The sequence below is a fragment of the Tauraco erythrolophus genome, chromosome 3 (genome assembly GCF_009769465.1).
Source record: "Tauraco erythrolophus isolate bTauEry1 chromosome 3, bTauEry1.pri, whole genome shotgun sequence".
In the NCBI taxonomy this organism is placed as follows: domain Eukaryota; kingdom Metazoa; phylum Chordata; class Aves; order Musophagiformes; family Musophagidae; genus Tauraco; species Tauraco erythrolophus.
This window is the reverse complement of record NC_141467.1, coordinates 87706258-87730606: the sequence shown is the minus strand read 5'-3', so window position 1 is coordinate 87730606 and position 24349 is coordinate 87706258. Positions and strand designations below refer to the sequence as shown.

At 36.2% G+C, this 24349-nt stretch overlaps 1 protein-coding gene across 4 annotated transcripts in view; it reads left to right on the top strand.

The window, feature by feature from the left end:
• CSMD3 (CUB and Sushi multiple domains 3) overlaps positions 1–24349 on the top strand; it is a 737988-nt gene that overhangs the window by 265170 nt on the left and 448469 nt on the right. For 2 of the 4 annotated variants that reach the window (XM_086609526.1, XM_086609525.1), the window contains 2 exons: positions 7797–8105; positions 22690–22767. The exons of 1 other annotated variant lie outside the window; for it this stretch is intronic. In XM_086609526.1, the coding sequence (XP_086465652.1) occupies positions 7797–8105; positions 22690–22767 (387 nt within the window). The remainder of the gene's footprint in view (positions 1–7796; positions 8106–22689; positions 22768–24349) is intronic. One more of the 4 variants, XM_086609527.1, reaches the window with a different exon arrangement.

Here is a 24349-nt window from a genome sequence, read left to right as displayed (position 1 = left end):
CTACTATGACTGTTTCTTTTCAGGCCTACAGTTTCTAAAAGTTGTTAAATTTTAATTTATTATTTGCACATTATTTACAGCTTACATTAATACATTTTCAATATCTGTACTGATTGGAAAGGGAACATACATTGTTCTAGCATTCCCTGATTTAAAGGGAAGCTTTCCCAAGTCATAGTCTTCTAAAAGGGAATAAAAAAATTTAATTTTTATAAAATAAAATATATTAGATACCATTTTCCACCTTAATTTTTTGCTGGTGAATGCTTCTGCAGAGTGAGCAAAGGTATTCACTATCTCTCTAGATTATTTTATTCTCTCAGGGATTGCTTGTAAAACGTTAGTTCATTAGATTAATTTAAATGAGAACTTCCACTATGAGTTTATCTCGGGTAAATTTCCTTTGCTATCATGTTTACAACAGGAATCCTGTGTATACTTGTAGCATATTGCATATGCAAAGTGTGTGCATCTAGCACAGATTTATAATCTATTTCTGGAGCTTTGTCTCAGGCAAATGTCAAAGGCTTTTGACCCTTTCCTTTACTAAAAATGGTCCTTGAATCAGGAGCAACCTCCACTCCTATATAAATAGAAAGGCTTATGGATCTTCCATATGTTTGCATTATCCAAAGTTTTCGCAGTTACAACACTTCTGAGTAGTGGTTCATTCAGACTAGTTTCCTGAACTGAATTGCTCTGTAGATCATACACTTCTATATAGTTGTGAATTTTTATGTGTAATATACCGCTTCAAATCTTTCCTCATCTAAGCAGTCTAATTTGACTCATGAAAGATCCTCAGTTGTATTGATTTGAATCTGTTCTCCATCCACAGGGACTCACTTAAAGAAATAGTTGTCCAGTTTAGTAGGTCTCAGACCTTTAGTCTGGGCTGAGCAGTTTCCTTTTCTTTGTGAACCTGTGCCTTGAGCAGCAATTACTCTTTCTTGGCTCCACATCCTTATTTCTCCCTTCTGTGGTGCAGACTGGCAGTTCCCCAAGACTCAGATTTTCTCAGTTGCTGATTGTGAATTCACAGTGATGACCTGTGTCTGAGTTGACTTCAGCTGACTGAAAATTATGGGTTTAAACTTCATCCAAAAAGCAAAAATCAGTCTTCCTTTCTTCTTTCTTGTAACAATTTTCATTGAGTTTGGGTTTTTTTTTGTGTGTGTTGTTTTTTGTTTTTTTTTAACCACAATATTAAGAGAAAATAATACATGTGTGGAGGAGGTTGTATCATATAGGAAATTACAATTTTTATGATAGTCTCTTTGACAAACTGAAATGTCAGATTTGACTGCAGATGACTGAAGTGGAGAGTATGTTACGTTGCCTATACATCGTTAAGTGTTTCAATTGGTCTAAACCTGTTTTCATAGAATACCAAGGCATCAAAGTTCATGCTTTTACAGATTGCAAATTATATTTAGGCAAACATGAATGCGTCTATTCTATTCAGTAGCTGATACTTACCAGGTTCTTTATACATAACATTAATTTTGTATTGAAATCTTCCATGTAAATCACACCATGCTGTTTACATTTTACTGATCTTCTGCATGAGTTCATTTTTGCAGTGTAAGTGGATGTGGAAGTCTAAGTTAGGTGTTTTGCTTGAAAATTTCCTCTGTATCAAAGTAGTACAGTACTTTTCAATGTATAAGTTTTTTTCTTTAAGTAAGCATAATTTTTCTTGCTTTTTTCTTTTGAGATGAACTTTCTCTTAACTTGTTTTTGGTTAAAGTGCTGTGCCTCTTTAAAGCACTAGGATACAACGTGCCATTTGACTGAGATTCTGAATAAAATTCTGCTTTGAGCTTGATGCTGGGAGCAGGTGACTGCTTGTTCTTGTACATTTCCTTGCATGATAAAGATGAATCCACATAGATTTTGCTTCAATATTAGTGGTTATGTAATAAGTTTTCTTTGTTTAAATCAACATTATACTGTTCTCAAATATCTCTTGACCATGCACTTGTGTTTTCTGTGTCTCAATCTTGATACTAGTCTATCAAAATTATTTGTATCCTGAATCATAACTAGTCTAGTATTTTGATATTAATCATTGTTGTGAAAATTTCCCTCTTTTATTCTGAAATAAAGAATAAAGTGTCTCTAGGCTCACTAGGTCTATTTTAGTTACTTCTAATGCTGTCATCATAGGATAGTAAGTAGTTTTTGGTTCAGTGTCTGACACAAAAACCTGGGCTCTTACCTGGTGTAAGTTGTTTAGTTTTGCAGTGGGAACCACCACTGTGTGATTTAGAAGTGCTATACTGCAGAACAGATATTAAGACATTAAACATAAGAGAGCTAAAATAATATGTACCCACAGCAACCCTATTAGTTCTCTGTATAATGCTTAAGTATTGTGTTATGGTAGCATTTTTTTAACAGTATAGCAAAATAAAATATTTTCAACCTAAAATTCCTGCAGTGAAGAAAAGAGACTTTATTAACAAGACCAAGTATTTTTGCCATTAGGATCTGCTCCATTTATTTATACAGTATGTTTGATAATTCTGTAAAGAGATTTGATATATCTTGTACATGAAAGATGCTATACACTGCTCTGTTCGTCTGGGAGTCTTATTTCCATTTTTCTCATGTACAGGTTTTTCTAACAGTGCAAACACTTTGGTTTGTTTCCATCCTGTCATACCCTACTATGCTTAAAGGACAACTCTCAAAGTCTATGTGAGAGGACATCTCAGAACTAAGTAGAGAAGTGTGGAATGATCTTAAAGGTCTTTTCCAACCTAAACGATTCTAGGAATCTATGATTCTATGAATATTATTGTTTGAATGACTGTTTGAGAGCCCCCTAATCAGTATTATGGAATAAAAGAGATGTGTTTTAAAGATAGTAGTATAACATAGTGCAGTTCATGCTACATCAACTTTGTTGATGCCAACTAGTTATACATAGAATCATAGAACGGTTTGGGTTGGAAGGAACCTTAAAGATCATCTGGCTCCGAACCCCTTGCCACAGACAGAGATACCTTCAACTACATCAGATTGGTCAAAGCCTCATCTAACCTGTCCTTGACCACTTTCAGGGATGGGGCATCTACAACATCTCTGGGCAACCTGATCCAGTGCCTCACCACCCTCATAGCAAAGAATTTCTTCCTTAGATCTAAACTAAGTGTAATCTCTTTTGGTTTAAAGCCATTACCCCTTGCCCTATCACTACACGCCCTTGTCAAAAGTCCCTCTCCAGCTTTCTTGTAGGTCCCCTTGATGTACTGAAAGGCTGCTAGAAGCTGTCCCCAGAGCCTTCTTTTCTCTCAGCCTGTTTCAGGAGAGGTGTTCCAGCCCTCCTATCATCTTTGTGGCCCTCTGGACCCACTCCAACAGCTCCATGGCCTTCTTATTTTGGAGATCCCAGAACTGAACGCAGTATTCCAAGTGGGGTCTCACGAGAGCAGAGGGGCAGAATCACCTCCCTCAGCCTGCTGGCCACACTTCTTTTGATGCAGCCCAAGATTCGGTTGGCTTTCTGAACTGCAAGCGTACATTGCCAGCTCATGTTGACCTTCTCATCAACCGACACCCCCAAGTCTTTCTCCTCTGTGCTGCTCTTAATCCATTCTCCACTCAGCCTGTATTTGTGCTTGTTATTGCCCTGACCCATGTGCAGGATCTTGCACTTGGCCTTGTTGAACATCATGAGGTTTGCCCAGGCCCCCCTCTCAAGCCTGTCAAAGTCCCTCTGGATGGCATCCCTTCACTGCAGTGTGTCGACCACACCACACAGCTTGGCGTCATCGGCAAACTTGTTGACGGTGCACTTAGTCCGACTGTCTGCGTCACCAACAAAGATATTAAACAACACCAGTCCCAATACTGACTGACCCCTTAGAAACTCCACTCATCACTGGTCTCCACCTGGACATCGAGCTGTTGACCACAACTCTTTGAAACATCACTGGACTGACATATCTTCTCAAATATGATGGATAGTAGCTTAGCAACTTCATCTGCCAGATCCTTCAGAACCTGTGGATGCATCTCATCAGGTCCCATGGACTTGCACACCTTCCTTAGATGGTCTCGAATCTGATCTTCTCCTACAGTGGTTGGTTCCTCTTCCCAGTCCCTGCCTTTGCCTCTGCAATTTGGGAAGTGCAGCTAGAGCACTTGCCAGTGAAGACTGAAGCAAAGAAGTAATTGTGTACCTCAATATTCTCCATATCCTGGGTAATCAGGTCTCCCATTTCCTTCTGGAGAAGGCTCACATTTTCCCTAGTCTTTTATCACTGACACATCTATAGAAGCTTCTCTTGCTGCCCTTGATGTCCCTGGCTAGATTGAATTCTATCAGCTTTAGCTTTCCTAACCTGATCCCTGGCTATCTGTCCATGCTTCCACCCTCTGTAGGTTTCCTTATTGTGTTGAAGTTGGTCCAGGAGCTCCTTGTTCATCCATGTAGGCATCCTGGCACTTTTCCTCTTTCTTGGTATGCATTGCTCCTGAGCTTCGAGGAGGTGGTCATTGAATATTAACCGGCTTTCTTGGGACTTACATCCCTCCAAGGCTTTATCCCATGATACTCTACCAAGCAGATTCCTGAATAGGCAAAAGTCTGCTCTTCTGAAATCTACGGTAGTGACCTTGTTGGTAACCTCCTTGCTGCCCTAAGGATCTTGAACTCCACTGTTTCATGGTCACTGCAGCCAAGGCTGCCCTTGAGGTTCACATTACCCACCAGTCTTTCCTTGTTGGTGAGAACAAGGTCCAGTGAGCAACTCCCCTCATTGGTTAGTCTATCACTTGGAGAAGGAGTGAACACGAGACTGCTTTTATCTGTCTACAGAGAGCCTCATCCTCTTGGTCTTCCTTGTCAGGTGACCTGTTGCAGACCCCCACTATAATGTCACTTGTCCCTGCTTTCCATTTAATCCTGACCTGTCACATTATGACACAAGGTCAGGTCAATAGAGGTCAGGGAGCAATTTGACCAGTCTACCGGCTTCCCAAGAAAGATGAGACCCTTGTATCCCACCCGCCTGCCCGCCCTGGGCAGCCCGCTAAGTCGGAGGGTGTTCGCCTAACCTATTCAGGGATCTCATGGATAGTGCTATGAGCCAAATCCCTTATATTCTCTATATCAATCATGGAGTTTCTGGAAACTTGTATTTTTTTATATATATATATATATGATAAATTTTATTACATATGCTCATGACAGCATACAGATTCGAAGATAGCCAGTGATAGGGACTGACTGCGAAAACAGATTTGATCTAGAATAATATAAAATTAGAACTGATCAGTGATAATACTAAATAGCTAGCAAGATGTTAGTAACTAAATGCGCATAACACAGAGCTCTTACCCAATAGGCGTCCCTATGGGGGGAGAAGAGAGGTCCAGCCCGTCGACTGATCCCAGATCATTCGATGGAGGTCTTCTTCCTGATATCCCCCTTCTCTTTTGCCATTTTATACCATTTCCTTACTTTTATGTGGAGCTTGAGTGACTTTGTCAAACATACTTTTGTGCAGCCAGGAGGTGGGTAGCTTTTGAGGTGGTGGTGTATTTTGGTATCATATTGACGTTATAATAATTACCTGGAATTCCTTTCTGCTGCTCTTCGGTGTTCTCCTGCTGACCTGTGATCTTTCTCCAGGCTCTGGGTATCTATTACTGGCACTGGCATCAAACTGGTAGAAGTGGGATGAATTGAGGTTCCACTCCCCCAGCAACTTCAGTTTGAAGCCCTCTTTGCCAGCTTGGCAACCCTATGACCGAAGATTCTCTTTCCATTCTCTGACAGATGGGTCCCATCCGCCTCCACTAGACCACGTTTGTCAAAGCGAGTCCCATGGTCTAAGTAGCCGAACCCCTGGCTGTGGCACCAGTCCTATAACCGTTTGTTGATTTGTCGGATTCAACCGGCCCTTTCAAACCCCTTCTCTTTGTCTGGGATGATTGGTGAAAAACTACCTGCACTCCACAGTCCCTTACCACTGCTTCCAGGGCTCTGTAATCCTTCTTAGTACTCCACAGACTGCTCCTGGCTGTATCACTGGTCCCAATGTGAAACAACAGCAGCAGATAGTAGTTAGTGGACTGTACAAGGCTTGATAGTGTCTCAGTGACATCCCTGATACAAGCCCCTGGTAAGCAGCCCACCACTCTAGAGTTGCCACCGTACTTCTCAGAAGAGAATTGCCTACTACTATCACCTTTTCTTAGTTGTGCTGGTTGTTATAAGGGGACCTTACTCAGCTCCAGCATCTCTCCTGATGTGAAGGGTCTTTCCTCTTCAGTTTGCACAGCGGTGAAGCAGTTCTGCAGTGGCACCTCAGACTTTGGGGGAAGTCTCTTCCTCCTTCTGGCCCTTGCTGTTGCAAGCAAAATAATTTCGTGTTATTTGCCCTTCTCACTTCTGTATGTGCCAGTGGGGGAGTTTTTGACTGTTTGGTCATGGGCTGCAGGTCCACTGCAGGCTGCACTTGGAACCAACTATCTAACTCCTTCTCAACCTCCTTGACGTTATGCAGCCTTCTCATTACTTCCTGCAGCTCAGCCTCCTGCTGTACGAGGTCCTCCACCTGGGCACACCTTTTGCAGGTGGGTCTACCCCTTGTCTCTGCCCCAGGAGAAAGGTCTAGGCACTTTCTGCAGTCTGAGGTCTGCACTGCAGTCTCTCCCATCAGCACCTTCATCTGCATGGAGACATTGGCTGCCACTGGGGTAGATGGTGCAGAACCCCCAGCTGGAGCTGCAGCCTTTGCTCTTAGACAAGTGTCCACCATTCTGCCGTGATGGTCAGGTAGGATGCGTGCCCTTGACCTGTGCAGATGGTCACAGAATGGTGAATTTTATTTCACATTGCCCCGTTATTTATTCGTTTTAGTCAAGATGGAGTTGCTACTGTGTTAGATGTTCTAGGTGCCCATAGGTGAGAAATTTGGCCTCCAAACATTTGCAGCCAAATCTAGGGAATGGGGAAGGATGAAAACTTTCATAAAATATTTGAAATTGCCACATGGGTTGTATATTTTAGCTACTAGACAAGTCAGAAGTGTTAATATTTTCAGAAGTGCATGGGCAATTTTTTAACTCATCAAACATTTTGTGGGTGTTTTTTTTTGGGGTAAAATAATTTGGCCTGTAACAGAAATCGGAGAGCAAACAGACAATTACAGATGCAGTCTTTGTCCAATATCAAGTACAGCTAATTGTGCTTAGACGTTTTGTTTAAATGTGTACCTTTTACGATCCATCTACCCTTGGCCTTCTATCAAGTCTAAATGAGCTTTTAGAGCCCTGTGACGCTTTCATGAAAAGAATCAAATGTATGAACTTACTTGGCAGCTTTATTAGCAGTTGGAGTACGGAAGCTTCGCCTACTACCCAGGTTACTATATAATGCTGCTGTATCACTCCTTGATAGGGTGATTATCACTTTTCTACACGTGGGGTTCCTTTAATGATATAGTTGTATATTTTGCTCTAATCACGCTGATTTCAGGACTGAATTTGCAGGGGCGGAAATTATGCGCTGTCATTCTGACTGGCACAAAAGTTTATACTACAAGTTTTTGAAGACATTTAAAACTAAACGTGTAATATCACTATAATCGAAAAATGTTCACTGACATTAAAAATGTTCTGATTACTTCAAATTTTTAAATAAAGCGTATTGACTTTCCTCTTTTCCTATCAGTTGTCTTTACTGTATTAAACAGAGGGAAATTTAATCTCTTAGGCTGATCAGGAAAACACAATGCAAAAGAAAAAGTTAGCATCCAGTGCTACTGTGTGTCCCACAGGTTCTTCCACTTTGATCAAAACTGCCTCCACTGGTGAGTTAGAGGAGCGTATTGCGGCCACTACTGGTGCTATTACTGTTGCTAGCACATCTGCTGATGTTGCTGTATCCAGTGCAGTGACCACCTATAGACAACCTTCTGAAGAGCAACAAGTGCAAGCTATGAATATAAGAAAATCAATTCTGGAGTCGACCACTTCCAAGGAAGCACTCTCCCTTCATCAAGCAAATTTACAAAGCACAGGAAGACGACCAAGAAATGCTGAGCAGATAGAAAGAACTAAAGAACTTGCAGTTGTTACTCATAGAGGTATTGGATATTATTTTACTTGTGCCCATGTAGTTATGGAAATATGTTTTGTATAAATTAAAAGGTCAGATATCCATTTAGGAAATGTAATTGACCCAAACGGGAAAGGGCTTAAATCTGTTTAAAATCGAGTTGTAGTGAGGCAGCCAGATGGAAAAGTGAAATTAATAATAATATTGTCATAGTAATTTAAATTAATTTGATTTATAAAAAGACCTGAGGGAAAGATAAGGAATATTCTTTTGGTGCCACTTTATAGCCTATATCATTATATTTCACTGTCAAGCCTAGTAGAAGTGAGATCTGATGAAAGTTTAGAGAACCGAGATTAAAATATTAATCTACTCTGCATATGTGTTTAGACATAATCAACCACAGCATAAAAAATGTACTTTATAAATAGCTGCTTTGTTTGAAAGTAATGAGTGATGCAGCTGCAATCATCTCTCTTCTGCTTAAATCTTCAGCAAAATTTTGTCTTTTTGAAACATCTGTACATTTTGATACTATCAAACATGAAATCAATGAATGAAGCAAAGTTTAGAACACTAGGAAATTCAGTTGCAAGTTTTAAAGTAGTAAAGCTAAAGATTTGGTATGTTCCTATATTCAGAAGATTTAATCCACATGCTAAAGTACAAATAATGAACATTAGGAGTATAAAAAACACATTATTTATTGTGTTAAATCATAAAAGACGATACCTGAAACACAAGGCTGAGAAACAACAATGCTGCAATGTCTTAATTTAACCAGTACACATATTCAGAAATTGAATGTCGTATGGTTTTACACAAATATATGTTCAGGGAAGAAGCAGCTTAATTTTGCAGCTTAACGTTCCTGAATACAATTTATTTTATATTTTTAATTTTTATTGTGTGCTAATCCTTTGTTTCATGTTAATCTATTGTGCATGAAGAATTTATAAATACAAATATATGGAGGAGGAACATCTTTTGTAGCACGAACAATTTGTAGAAGTCTCATTCTATGGTTGGTATTTTGTAAAGACAACTTTAAATTAGAATCTATTGTCCTACTAGATAAGATATTCACCTAATATAAGTTATTGTAGCTTCATTTACTAACATCTATTGAAACAGCAGAGCTGCAGTTCCACAGAATTTTAAAACATGTAATTTAAGTAGGACGACTGAAAAATAAGCATTGTATTTTGTTTGGCTATGAAACAGAAATCATTAAACAACTACTTATGTTTCATTTGCATTAATTTAAGTCTGAAGTACTTTCATGGTTATCAACCAGTATAAATTAGTTAATAGAGTTTGCTTTGTACTGGTTTTGTGGCTATGCATTCACTTCAGAACATCTTTGGTCAAGTTCAAAAAAAGCAGGTTTATTTTAAGTTTTGAGGGAGTATCTGTGGGTGTACTAATTTGGCAGTTAAATTTGGCAGTAATTGTGATATACATACAGTTTTTTCCATCTTCTGTTTGATTATTGCACTATGATGTCCTCTCCACTGTCCTTTTCTTCTCTGACCTATTCTTTAATATAAGATATAGGTAAGGCACATACTTCTGAATTACTTTGTTATATTAAAGTACTAAACATCATATTATGAAAAAATTTTAGAGACCAAGATACTGCTAAAGATGCCGACAGACAGATGAAATCAGTCTCATATAGACCTTACTGGAGAAGAAAGCTCATACCTAGTTCTGTGAAGTTTGTTCCCTTATGTCACATTTAAAGTCTTGATTTTGCTAGCAATCCTTATACAGTATCTTTTAAATATTTTTTACTGTAGCATACCCACAGAACAGTATATGTGTGTATGCTATTAGAGTGCGTTTTCATATACTGAATAAAAAAATTACCAGTTTTGTTTGGCAAACACCAATATTTGATAGTATATTTACAATAGCCATGAAAATAAATCAAACTGGCCCTTATTAAATAACCTGTAATAGTCTTCCATAAAATATTTCTCATTTCAAAGATACAGACATATTTTGAAAGAATGTTTGTGACTGTGAGACTATTGCTAATTGACTTGAAGAAATTTCCATTATGGGGAGATATTCCACAGGTGTTTCTATGGATTTTCCTGTGGGCTCTTACTGAAGTATTTTAGCCTTTCTTTGACGATGAAATGTGCACAAAAATGTAAAAACTACTTGCCTTGCTCTGCATATTGAATAACTATGGAAATATATGTAAGAGCTACTTAACAAGTTTAGGTAAATTCCTTTTAAAACGCTTTCTCTATTTAATAGATATTAAAAATTACTTTTTACATTGGAAATATTTTTCCTGTGTTCTTGATCATATTTTAAGAATTATGCTCCCAAACCTATGCAAAGTAGTTAATAGTTGAAAAGATAAAATTTAATGTACTAAATATAATTTACTAAAACTATATCATATATGTGTACATTTAAAATGGTAACAATGTACTGTACATGTAGTCTTTACTATAAGCTTTTTTGAGAATATTGCTATTAAGACCAGAATAGTACTGGTTTATGATACATTAACATTGATGCAAAATCGTAACTATAGAATAAGAGTCATACTGTTGGTTTCCAGCAGATCGTTCTGTGAATAAGACCTTTCAGAACAAATAAACAGTAGCAACACTGTTTTGTTTCCTAAGCTGATATTTTTTGAAGTGTATGTATAAAAGAGATGTATAGAGATGTATAGAGAGAACTAAAGATCCCTATCCATCTGCTAGGTGTAAATTAGTCTACCACACTTACTATCTGGACTTCAACAGTAATTGTAGGTTGTGTCAAAGGCTGGCTGAAGAATTTCTTCTCTAAGCCTGTTAGTTGGAAATCACAGAAAAGAAGACTTTGTGTTCTGACGATTTAAGAGAGGAAAAAGGAACCCTAGACCTGTTTGGTGACATACTTCCATTAGAGGTAGAGAAGTACAAGTATCATTTTATAAGGCAACAGTGAGATCTCATGAGGAATACTGTACATAATTACAGTTCCTTCATCAAAAAGAATTCAGATTGAATCAGATGAATAAAAGAACAATAATGGTGTTATATTGTTCTGATTTTCCCACCTTACAAAAGAAAATCTAAGACAGGACAAAAGGATGAATGTTTCAGAAAGTGAACACCAGTATGGGGAGAACTTAAATAAGGACAAATGAGTATATAATAAAGAGATACATTACACAAGAGGAACAAGAAGAGTTCTTGTTACTGGAAAAATGAGATCTTCTGGTAGAAGGAGGGAGTAGATGAAGGGTGAAAACCTTGCGTTCAACATTCAGCTCGATAAGCTAATGGAAAATATATTTAGATATGATAGCTGGAAAGAGAAACATAGCATCTTTTGGGTCTTGAGTTCTAATGAAACCAAGCATTCAAACTCAGGATAATGTATCTGTTCCTCTGTTCAGAAGTAAGGGTGGGGGGGCGGGGGGGGGGGGGGAGGGGGAAAGAAGGTTTCTAATCACTTTAATTCAGTTAAATCTGGAAGTTTCAGATGTTGTGCATTCAGTAGCAGTTCATGTGGATACTACAGTCACAGTTTCTAGTATGATCTGTCTTCTTGAGATATGAAATCAGAAAGGAAATTAAATGTGATTTTTTTCCCATTGTTTATTTTCTATTTAAATTTTTAAGTATGTTAGCTTGATCGTAACTGCACTAGTAGAGGATAAACTGACATTTTTTGTCTTTTCTATCTGTGTTTCATATCCTAAGAATTTGGAGTTTAGTAATACTGTTAGTGCTATTGAATTCATATCAACTGCATCTTTTCTTTCTTAAGGCTGTAGAATTTTTACTTCAGTATATGCAACCATCATGAGAGATATTTTAGAACTTTTTCTTGTGAGTGCTTTTATAGTGTACTTGTACTGTTTAAAGGTGTGCTAAGAGGCATATTTCCAAATGCTAAGAGGCGTTTGGACGGTGCTCTTAATTATATACTTTAACTTTTGATCAGCCCTGAAGTGGTCAGACAGTTGGACTAGACGATCATTGTCAGTCCCTTCAACTGAACTATTCTATTCTATTCTATTCTATTCTATTCTATTCTATTCTATTCTATTCTATTCTATTCTATTCTATTCTATCCATGTTCATTTCAATATGGAAGTACACATGCACCCTAAGTAAATACCCCTGAGAATAATGGGAATCTTACTTCTGGTTTCAGTGATAAGGATTTCTAAATAAATCTTCAGATCGAAGCAAAGAAAGACGAATATAAATATGAAAGCTGATGATGGTGATACATCAGAGGTTTCTATACTCTCATAGAATTGAGAAGAATTTTTGATCTATCAGTGCCAAACATAATCAAGCCTGATCCTCACTTTTGCTGACATGATATTACACTTCTGGTGTTTTTAAAAGGACCACAAAGTGAGTTTAAATGATTTTATGAAGTAAGTGTAAAATTTTTAAAGACTTCTTAATTCTATTCAAGAAGTGCAAAGTGAGTTGAAAATGAGGTATCTCCAATCAAGTCACCGGAGCTTTGTTCTTCATTGTAATGAACCTGGACATCTACCCCAGAAACAAATAAGAGCTAACTCCTATCACATAAGACAAACACTATATAAACAATTTATAGTAGCCATACTTTTCTTCTTTTTCAAGAAAGAGCCGTAAAGTTTGGCTACATCCTTTTAGTCAGCAATCATGATCAGTGGAGGCAATTGAACAGTGGTTTAATTTTTAATTATCTTATATTGAAAAATGAAGAAATAAAGTATTGTGCTTTTTTTCCAATGAATTGAATATTTGCAAAGAATATTTAGAGTATTGGCAGATATATAACTATATGCACCAAGAAAGTCACAAAGAGGAAAAAACTACATACAACATGAAAGTCACAGAGATGCAAAGAATAAAGCTATTTTTAAGACTTAATCAATTTTAGTATACCATTAAGAAGTTCTGTATTCTAAGATAATATCCATCCTAAAGGAATTTCTAGAATAAGACCTCTGTACTATACACACAAATAAGTACAAGGTGCAAACAATGTAACAAGACCACTAGTATCATTCATAATTCATAAATGAAATACAGAAAAAGATCAGTCTGAAATAGGGATATAAAGTTTGGAGAAAAAAAATATTGCTTATTGAACTCAAACTCAAATAATACCAGGAAATCTTAATGGATCATGTAGCGGTTCAAAAAGTGACTCAAAGCTTTCCTTAGGAACTTAAATTCCTTCTATTTTCAAGAGAACTTTAGATTCCAACACATTTCATTACTCTCTTCTTCTAAAAAGCAGAAATGTCATCCAGCATTTGCAAAATTTTAACCGTATCGGCTCAGTTTGAGGATCAATGTAGAGACATATATTTTGATTATTTTATGTAGCTCTTTGTTTTAAAAATCTTATTCATTTTATTGATATCTCAATTCTCTTATTTCTTTACGTCTTCAGCTCTATTTTTTTCTGACTTTCTTATAAGGCCTTTAATGTTTCTCTATCCTTTCCCCTTTATTCTTTAAAGAACACTTATCTATCACACCTCACCTTAGGCTTTTTGATGCCTCACTTTATGTAGTATTTTAGTAATAGCCATGCAAAAATGAATCAGAGAGAAAAAAACTTGCTACTGGTGGTTCCCCATTAAACCAGCATTTCTTTTTGCTGTGTGTTACAGGAGAATTTATGATGGTAGGAGGTAAGAAGATTTTTAAAAATATTTTTATATTTTTAAAGCATTTTTAAGATTTTTTATGAGGAATTAAATCAGATGCTAATGAAACTTCTGAAATTAAAAGGTTTTAAGAGAAAATTATTTAATTCTTTTTTTTAAAAAAAAAAGATTCATTGAAAGATAGAGCACTGCTTTGGGATTATTTGATGTAAACTTGCTAAGGAGTTATTTGAAAATATACTCATATGTCCTGATTTTTATGAGAGTTACTTAGAAGCAGGAATATGAAAGGAGGAACAGGGAAGGAGAGTTTTTCTGAAGAGTTGTTAAAGATTTTTAAGAGTCCCGTAGGACATCGACGTAGAGATGTCCTTAGTTTTTTTTTTTCCTGGGGGCTTTTTTTGTTATGAGTGAAACCCAGAACTGCAAGGATGGGAGTGCAAAGAAAGTCAATATATTTTGCAGTAAAATTCTTATGTTCTTATATTTATATAAGAAGATTTTTGTATTTTTAAAAGTTATTTTTTAGAATAATTAAAAAAATTCCAAGAAATGCTAATTCGCATAACATGTAAATAAGCACTCAAGCATTTAATCATCGAACTATATTTGTTTAATGTTTCATAATACTTTTTGGAATACCCATATAATATGTGCAACTAGTCACATAGATCTGTTATGTTTGGTGGATGAAGTCATTATCACGGTTTGTTAATTTAAAAATTTTTATTAGAGAAAAGCTGATAACGACCTCAGCTTTCGACATCTTCCCGCTTGAAAGAAGCTATAGGAAAAGAGATCAGTTTTCATCCAATAGTCAAGTTCAGTGTGAATAGGAAGAAGAAAGGGAAAAAGAAAATCAGTCATACTGATTTCAGGAAATGACTTGTGTTAATGTTTTAATTGAATTATTGCTTCTTATACTTGACTGTTAGTTTTATTCTCCTCACTTGTTCCTTCTATTTATTTTTCTTGCAGTTCCTATAGTTGTTGCGTTCTTCATTATATTATTCATGTTTACTTCTATAATTGATATTTGTCTTCTAATGTGTTGTGTCATTATTTTCCCTCAGTAGCTCGGATTTTCTTATTTTGACCACAGTATGTTGGCATAATTCAAATACATTGTAGATAGAATATAAAATGTCCAATTATACATTACTTTAAAAATGTACATATTAACCATACTTACTTTTTTTTTTTTAATTAGGAAAATTTAAAACACATAATGTAGAATACAGTAGAAAAACAGTAATTTTGATCAGTTTAAAGGCCATCTGTGTAAACTAACTCTATTTCCTCATCCTTCTTAATTCAGTGCCAATATATGGAATAACCTACATAGATATAACTGTAACCTGTATAAAAATAATTTTGTTTTATCAATACATTGTCTAAATCATTTTACATAGTTCAGCTCATTCTTGCATTAATTTATTACACAGAATTGTTCTTTATATTAATTGGGACTTACCTAAGGAAGTAAAATATTTTTATAAATTCTAGTGAAAATATTGCAAAGTGGGAGGGTTCCACATACAATTTTGTTGACAAATGACATAGTACAGTAACACTTAAACTTCCAGTTCTGCTCCATGTTAATCATATTTTTCAGTCAAGAGAAGAGGAGGGTTTTTTCCATTCAGTGATTCATTACTGTGCTTTTGACTGAGATAAGAACCCTATGAGAAATTTTCAAATGTGTATTAAATTATATAGAGCTTATGTCATACTGTTCTCTGAAAATTGTCATACGTTTTCATTCATAGATAAAAAATGAACCTGAGAAGGTGCACAATTAAAATGGAAATGCATCATATTAAAATAAAATCAAAATACATTAAATTCCAACATAAATGTGAAATGAATATAAGAAGTTAGAATCATATGTTTATAGCATGTTTCATTAAAGTATACGATTATATTAATTGAAATGTCAGAGCATTTAATTTATGGAGAGAATTTTGCATTCATTCTCATTTGCATTTTCTTCCATTCTGAATAAAACTTTTTGACTGTAGGGTAACACTAAAATAGAACCTCTTGTCAGCAAAACTAAGATATGTGAAAGGAAATAAAAAAGTCTGATTTTATCTATTTAATTGATCATAATGAGCAATAACTTTGTTTGGACCTCTCCTTTTAGCAAGGAGTCAAAAAGTCATTTTCACTATTTTAGTCATCCTATTTATTGTCCACCATCATATCATATTTAAAATACTGTAGGATCAAAAACCAGATATTTATTACACATTGTACTAGTACAGTATGTTAGTGTAGTAGTTAGTAGAATAATGCAGAAATTCAGTACAGTAATGCAGCAGCTGCAGTAATTTGAATTTATAGAATCTGCTTTGACCAGGGTACTTTAGGGTTGAAAGGGGTAGGGGTGGGTAGAATAATAAAAGAAAAATTAAGATCAGCTCATTTAAAAAGCAAAAAATGGAGTAGTGTGAAAAGTGAATGGTTCACCACTTTATAGTCTGATTGTTCATCTTCCAAATAATTCTTCATGTTTAAGAAATCATTAACCTACGTAGTTGATGCTGTACTACAGAAACGGATGAAAATTCATGTCTTCTAATGCCAATTTTCAAGGTGCAGAAAGGCTCTAGAAGCTAGTGCTACATCAGTCAGTGTGTTAGGTCACAGTGGAGTTTGAGTAATTGCTAGGTTGAGAGATTTTTAATGTAAATTTCTGGATCCTAAATTACCATCAACTAAAAACTAAATAGTTTGCTGTATCTTCCCTCCCTATCATCGCCCCCCCAGCCCCCCCATTTGTGCAATCCCTTGAAGTGGTGATCCCTAAGATACTTGGATATCTAGAACTTGTGTTGTCACACAAGCTGGAAAAAGTTGGAAATTCTGGATAACTATTTGCGTCACATGCATAGTGAACATGATGAGCACATTAAAAAAAAATAGAACTGACCTGTACATGAGTAGTAAGTTCAATGCATTCAAGCCGTAGATGTGCTATGTGCGTACATCAACTTCTAGAGGAAAAACAATGATTTAGACCTATGCCCAAGAAGTATCACGCGTGATTTATTTGCCATATCTGCACATGAGCATCAAATGTCAGAATTCAGAGTGTATCAGACTCCTGTTTCTATTATTAGAAAGAGCAGCTACTGCAAGTAAAATCTACCATCACCAGATACTGAAGTTCTTGAACAATCAGTGAATTAGTGGCTCTGCACCAGTCAGAATCAGTTCTACACTGTATTCCAAACAAATGTCTCCTGACTCTTCAGAAAGCAGTAAATGACTAAATTGCTCATTATTTCTAGGATAACATAAATCCAGCAACAATACTTAATGCAGAAGATCATGTCATTCTAAATCTGTAAGTGTTTTTAATGTCAGCTTGTGTTCCCTAATATCTGGATCCAATGCAAAGTAAACAAATGGTATTGATTTCTGGGTATTTCTGTTTTCTGAATAATAGTTGTGTGGTGGGAAGAATTTTGAGAATGCAAATTAAAAGGAAAGATGAATTTTTCCCTCTCAGTCCTCTGAAAAAAAAAAAATCTTGAAACAATATAGTGTCAAAGAGTTTCGTCCTAGAATTTAACAGTTCTTTTTGTTTCAGACATTATCAAGTAGAATCCTTTGCAGCTGACTTTAAATAAATGTTGAAGATGAGAAACAGAAGAATATAGAGATTGTGAGGAGGCACAAAACTTTCCCTTTCTTTCCAGAGATAGCACATATTTTCTAAAACATATTATATGGGCATTTATTTATATGCAATACAAACATTTAGGTACAGTCAAATGAGCAATCTAGTGCCTTTTTTCACATAATATTATATTTCTGCAGATTTCGTTTAAGGAGAGCTATATGTACAACCTTGAAATAATGGCTTTGATATTATGATACTTCTCTCCATCTCCATTAGCTGAGTGGGAATTAATATAATTCAAGAAAGGTTCAGGAGAGGAAAGGGTCTGTTTCAGTGTTTGAACTGCTTTGAGCTACACCCAAGGAAGGAAGTATATAAGGTCAGAAGAGGCTCAAGCTTCCATGGTTAATATTCTGTATAGTTACGTGTGGTAATGCGACATGAGTGCTATTTTGTGTAGAATGTCGCTGTTGTTGTTGTTTAGCCCAGCTGGCAGCTAAGCTCACTCTTCCCCTTCCCCAGTGGGGTGGAGAAGAGAAAAATGTAACAAAAAGCCTGAGGGTTGAGACAAGAACAGAGAGGGACGTCTCACGAATTATGGTCACGAGTAAACAAACTCAGCTTGAGGATAAATCAATTTAATTCATTATGAGCACATTCAGAGAGGATAATGAGAAACAAAGCCAGGTCTTAAAAGCACCTTCCCCACTCCTTCTTTCTTCCCAGCTCTACCTCCTCCCCTCAGCAGTATAGGGGGAAGGAGAATGGGTGTTGCAGGTTGTTTTGTCATATGTTTCTGCCCCTCCTTCCTCTCACTCCTTACACGCTTCCCCTCCTCCAACGTAGGGTCCCTTCTCACAGGAGACAGTCTCCCAAGAACTTCTCTGACATGACTATTACCCACAGAATCCTACTCAACTCTTACAGCACAGGCTTTTCCCATGAAGTCATGACTTATTGAGGGCAGCCACCTTCCCCGGCATGGAGTTCTGTATGTACTGTAGATCCATCTCTGCTCCACAGTTTCTTTCAGCAATGTGTTGTCCTTTCACTCTGGAGACAGTCATCTATGAACTCCTTCGGATGCAGGCATCTCTTGCTCTGGTGTGGTGTCCTCCACAGCTGCAGGTGGATATCTGCTCCACCGTTCACCTCAGTGGGCTGCAGAGAGGCCACCTGCCGTCTCACCACAGGCTGCGGGGGAATCTCAGCTCCGGCACACCTCCTCTCACTCCATCTTCACTGACCTGGTGTCTGTGTAGTGGTTTCTCTCACATCTGACTCCTCTCTCTGCTGCAGCCACACTGGGCCTGACCAGCTCCATGAAGCTCAGTGGTCCCAGCAGGATGAACTCCGCCCAGCAGGCACCCCGGGAGTGGGACACTTCAAAGTGCTCCAAGGGACAGCGCCACGTCCATCTCCAGTCCCATGGCAGCGGGCCAGCACAGGCAGCAGTCTACCTGGGAATCTGCAGACCAGAACCCCCCATACCTCCCCTCTCCCTCCTGTTTTCGCTGCAGGTCCCACCTGACTCAGGATCCTTTGTCTCCTTCTTAAATGTATTTATTCACAAAGGTGCTGATCATCTCAGTGCTGGCCAGAGGTAGATCTGACTTCGCCAGAGGCAGCCAGGGAAACTTCTAGCAGCTCTTTACAGGGGCTATCCTTGCAGCCTCTCCCCCACTACCCCACCACATAAACCCAGCAAGATGTTTATTCATCAGCATTTTAAATCTACTTCTTTTTTAAATCTACTTTTTACTTGGTTTAAAAGTTTACAAAACATAAACAAGACAAGGTGGACAATTTCTTTACATAAACACTCTTGCATAACAAAAATAAAGACATGAATTTGTGAGTCATCAGTGTTTTAAATAGATATCCTTCGCATGGCTATGTATCCTGATGCTTCCATATTGTAGAAGCAAATTTTCCATCTTGAATTTATGTGTAGCTATCTGGATGCTAAACCTGTTTTAGAACAGTACCAACTTCCTCACTGGTTTCCACGTTGCATGTGCAAAATAATGCCTAGTTTACCAAGTATTAAGGAATTAATTTCTTGAGTTTTGGGTATGGGATTTTTTGGTGATGATGGGGTTGTTTTTAGGTGTGTACATGATATGCAGCCTGGCACATATTTTAGTGATGGAATGTTTGAATCAAATACATTTATATAACTACTCCTTCACAATGTATTCAGAAACTACTATTCAATAAATGAGTGCACAAAGTCCTGCTAAAAGTAAAATTCTTCTCTTGTAGCATAAAGATGCTTCAGAGATCTTGAGTTGTTGGCTTTCCTATAGTATTTCATAACCTTGGCAAAGTGATGCAAATAGTTATAAAAAGCTCTAATTGTTTTAAATAATGTGTTCACCAAGACACTTGTAACTATTTTCAATTCCACCTTAGATCTTGTGAATTCTATTTCTTGGGTACATAAACCATGGATATACCATTCAAGTGTTTGAGGACAAGTAGAAACAAACGAAAAAAAACCAAACTAGTCTTCATCCTTTACTGTGTTTTTATAGTGATTTCTGAAAATAGAGGACAAACATCTCCCTAATGAGAGCATTTAAACCCATCCCAGCACCTGAGATTGCATATTCAAGCCTACTCCCATTTTACTTGGGAGCTGAAAGAATAGCTAGGTCCATCTTCTGTTTCATGAGGATTTATTTTACACTGATGCTCAGAGAAGGCTAAAAGAAGCTTACAGCTATACTCCTGCATTTGGATTTATGGAGAAATATCATCTTAGAAACCTCACACAGTGATGAGAGAGCATTACTGTTCTTTCAGTATGGCTCCACTGTGGGAAGGTACAGCTCTTCGGTCCATGACTTTCACTGAGAATAGAATTGTTCATGGATTTCAATTAATTTGAGGGAGGGGAGAGTTTCTGATAGTAAGGATTAAAAAAAAAAAAAGATTCTGGCAACAGATACGTTATGCTCCTGCAAATAACATATTTCCCCTGTAAAATATCAATGTTTATAGATTACATTATGATGATACACAGGGAAAGTTATATTTTATGTCTAGAGATAAAAGCTTCTGTGTACTTAGAAGAAAGTATGATCTCTTCGATCTGAAGTGTAAAAATATTTATCATCATGTCCTGTATCTATCCTATAAATTTTCTTAGTAGTATGCTATTTTCACCTGAATCTTGTTCTGCTCTTATGCATAGTAATAATTAATAACATGCATAGTATTCTGCTACTTCAGTATTTATGCTTCATGTAAGGATTTCTTTGACTATCCATTGGTTTTGTACAAATAATTGATAGTAATTTTATGAATTACTTATTGATAAATAGTTACTAATTGATATCAATTACTTATTACTTGCAGCCAACATACATCTTCCGTACAGTTTTTAAATATAGCTAACCTGTAAAGTCATTTGAATATAATGTACCTTAAATTAATCTATAGTTAAAATTTAAATTTTTTTAGAAATTCCATTTTTATGTATGGTTCACTGCTCACTGGCAGAGTGTATTGGAGAAAAGAGGCATTTACCTAGTCTAATGACTGAAAGAAAAATTTTCTTGTCCTCTTTTTGTTTTATTCTCTCTTACATTCTGATATTTGTCAAGTTTTGGGTTTACTCTCTTTTTATCATTTTTTCGTTTGTTTCAAAAATATGTTGAGGCCACATGGTTTGCCTGTATTAGCTGCCTTTATCACAAAGACAGCCCAAAATAAGGGTTTTTACAGAAATAGTTCATCAGTGAGATGGGAGCCAACCACCTTCCATTTCACACTTTGCAAATAACAATTTTCAAGCTAGGAAGAGAACTAGCTGCAGAACCAACAGCAGAACTGTCGCAGCTGGAAGGCTTCAGGCAGCTCCAAGCAGACCAATGTTCTAATGCGAAGGCTTTAGGCTCTACTCTAAGGAAGGCCCACACTCCTCCAAGGCTCAGGAGGAAATGCCTCACCCTTAGGAGTAAACGCCCTGCCTTAAATAGTCAGGAGTCACATGGTTTGCTAGATGGGTCAAGGCTATTGGTCACTTGACCAACCATCTCCCAGAGTGATTGGCTGAATGCTACAGCACCTGTTTCAAGGCAACTTTCCCAGTGTAACGAGCTACAGGTGTTTCTTAGTTAGCCTGCATAGGGAAAGAACTTTCACAGGATGCTGCAGCAGCCAAAAGGTTTCTCCACACAGAACAGTAGACTGTATTTCATTTTTTTTTTTACATCCAAATCTCTGTAGTTAGAAAATGGAGTGTTTTTTCTATGATCAAAATATTTCTGTTTTGTCTGTGTTATCTAAACTCAGAAAATAAACTCTTGGTATTTGCTGAAAAAAAATTATTCTCCTGTACTAAAGCTAGGAATATAGTGAAGGAAGATTTTGAAAACAACTAGTGGAGATACTTTCGGAATTGGGAGGTAATCTGAGTGCCTGTAGATCTTGACAGTGTATTTCAGTGTTTTACTTCTAGAAGCACTTTTTATCTACTGAGACATTATAATCTTTTAGCGGTTGCATCTGTTTCGACTTTTTCCCATGTGTAATACTGACTTTTAATGTAAATTCTAAAATCTGAAGTAAGAGGCAAAGCATGTTGACGAAAACATTTGGCATTTCTACTACTGATTAAACCTTTTCAGAATATATGTGGATTAATATATTGCTTGGATGCTTATGGAATTCAGATCTGAGCATATATATTGGACTTCAGTGTGCTTTCAATAACATGTCATGGATAACTCTCTTTTCCTTTTAAATTATCTATCGCTGGGAGGAATAATTGAGTTAAAATTTCACAAAAAATCAGCTGTTTAAAAAAGTGTCATAGTATCTCTTTTCAAAAGTTTGCTGACTTTTCAGATGGCAGATATTTTGTAATTTTTTTCTTTTTTTTTTTTGATGGAGGGAGAAGGGGATAATCACTACTGTTTCACTGTTTCTTAATATAGAAGAAACACTAGATAAGATTCAACCGTTTAACTGTTTTAGAGCAAACATATCTACCATTCTTTTCATTTTCCAGGTTCCATAAATGTATGACAATGCTTTACACAGCTATATGGTGCCTGGAAATAAACACATTTGGCCATATTTTTTTTTCCTGGTTATGCAGAAGAAAATTATGTTCAAAATCTTACTTCTTCCCTTTGTCAGGTGCACAATTTGGTCTCAAAACTTGGTTTTGTAAATTGTTTCCCAATAAAGGTGCATAATATGAGTTTGTTAGGTAGCCGGTACTCTAATTTGCATATACTTCCATGATAAAATTTGTCAAATGAAATGAAATATTTTAGATTGTATTGCCTGATACGTGTTTTTGTTTGTTTTTTTAACTAGTGAAAAAGGCCATAGATTTTAAATCTAGAGGATTTAAATTGTTTCCAGGGAAAGACAACAGCAACAAGTTTTCTATCTGTGAGTGTACTCCTTTTTTGTTACTTTTTTCTAGTGCAAGAGTGGAGTTTGTGCTGTCTGTGTTGTTTGTGTGTTTTCAAAGTTGTTTATATATTTCTGATAAAATAGCTCACTTAAATCTGTTTCTCCAGTCTGCATGGTAAATTTTTAAATATGGTTCTGCTCTAAAGGTAGAGTTTCTATAAATCTGGCATTCTTGAGTGACATTTTATTTTGTCAGAGATTTCACATTAGATTTGCAATATCTGCAATGAAATAAATTCTCATCCTCCCAGGTGTCAGCTGAAAGCTTGGCTGTGAACAGGAGCTATGCTATTTTAATTGAAAATTAGCACTAGCAGTAAAAGGCTGTACAAATCAAAGCCTGTCCTCGTTTACAAATGTGAAACCATATATTTTTTTCAAGTGACACACGAGGTCACTTTCTCAAGTTTTTTTTCTTTATTGACTTTGACATTTTGAACTAATTAACTAACTGCAGTTTTAAAAAATCTTGAGATGCTTAGTGCCTTCAATTTTAATTACAGAAAATGGAAACTGAAAGTGCTTGGCATCTTACAGGACCGATTGACTCATAATGAGGAGTCAGGCAACTTTCTAACTTAAATTGCACAGGTATTACTCTAAGTACATTAAAGAGGATGACTTTTGTGAAAGAATATGCCATTTTTATAAAGTACCTTTTTTGGACTAGAACCATATTTTAAATATTTAGAAGTAATTGGTTAAAATAAAGATGGACTAACTGCTTATGCTATGTCTCCTTATACTACATTTCATTATTCTTCACAGGAGTGAAAAGACTTGCTTTCAAAGCTCCTTAGCTTGGACACATTTGCACTAATTTTTTGTTACAAATGTCAGTGATGGATTCAGTTTCCAGGATTTTGCAGGGCACATTGGCATAACTTCTAATGCATTTTTCAGTTTTAGATTTTAAACTGTCAATGTATTAGATGTGATTTTTTTTTTTAAATAATAAAAGTATCTTCAAGAAGCAAGACTCTCTAACATTTGCCAAGTAAAAAAAAATAAAGCAAAACACATTTTAGATTTTGTAATGTAGCGTATTGCCGTATTCAACTTTTCTGTAAACTGTATCACCCAAATAGTTCTGTAAGGCATTTCTGGTTTATTTGAAAACTTTGTATCAAGATATTGAAAAACAAGTGTTCTTTTTACACAGATGAGGTGACTGGAAAGTAGAATGATTATATAAGAAATAACAGGAAGGTAATTACAGTAGTGTTTATAAGTTACATCACTGAGGTTTCTGTCTGATGGCATATCTCTGCTTTTATAGAAACAAATTAGAGTATTGCAATGGCTGATAAAACAGATTATTTCTCTATAAATTTCTTTTGCACAAATCATTAAATATTCCACTATAAACATTAATAGGAATTGCATATTTATAGTGAAGTGCCAGACATTTGTGATATCTAAAGGTGATTCTTATGAAATCAGTGATGAAATTTGTCAGTGTGTTATTGAAAGTCTTTATTTAATTTCATATGTTATGACATTCTATGTAAAGCTGAAAACTTCCACATCTTGTTTTATTGGTTATGCAGAGTAAATT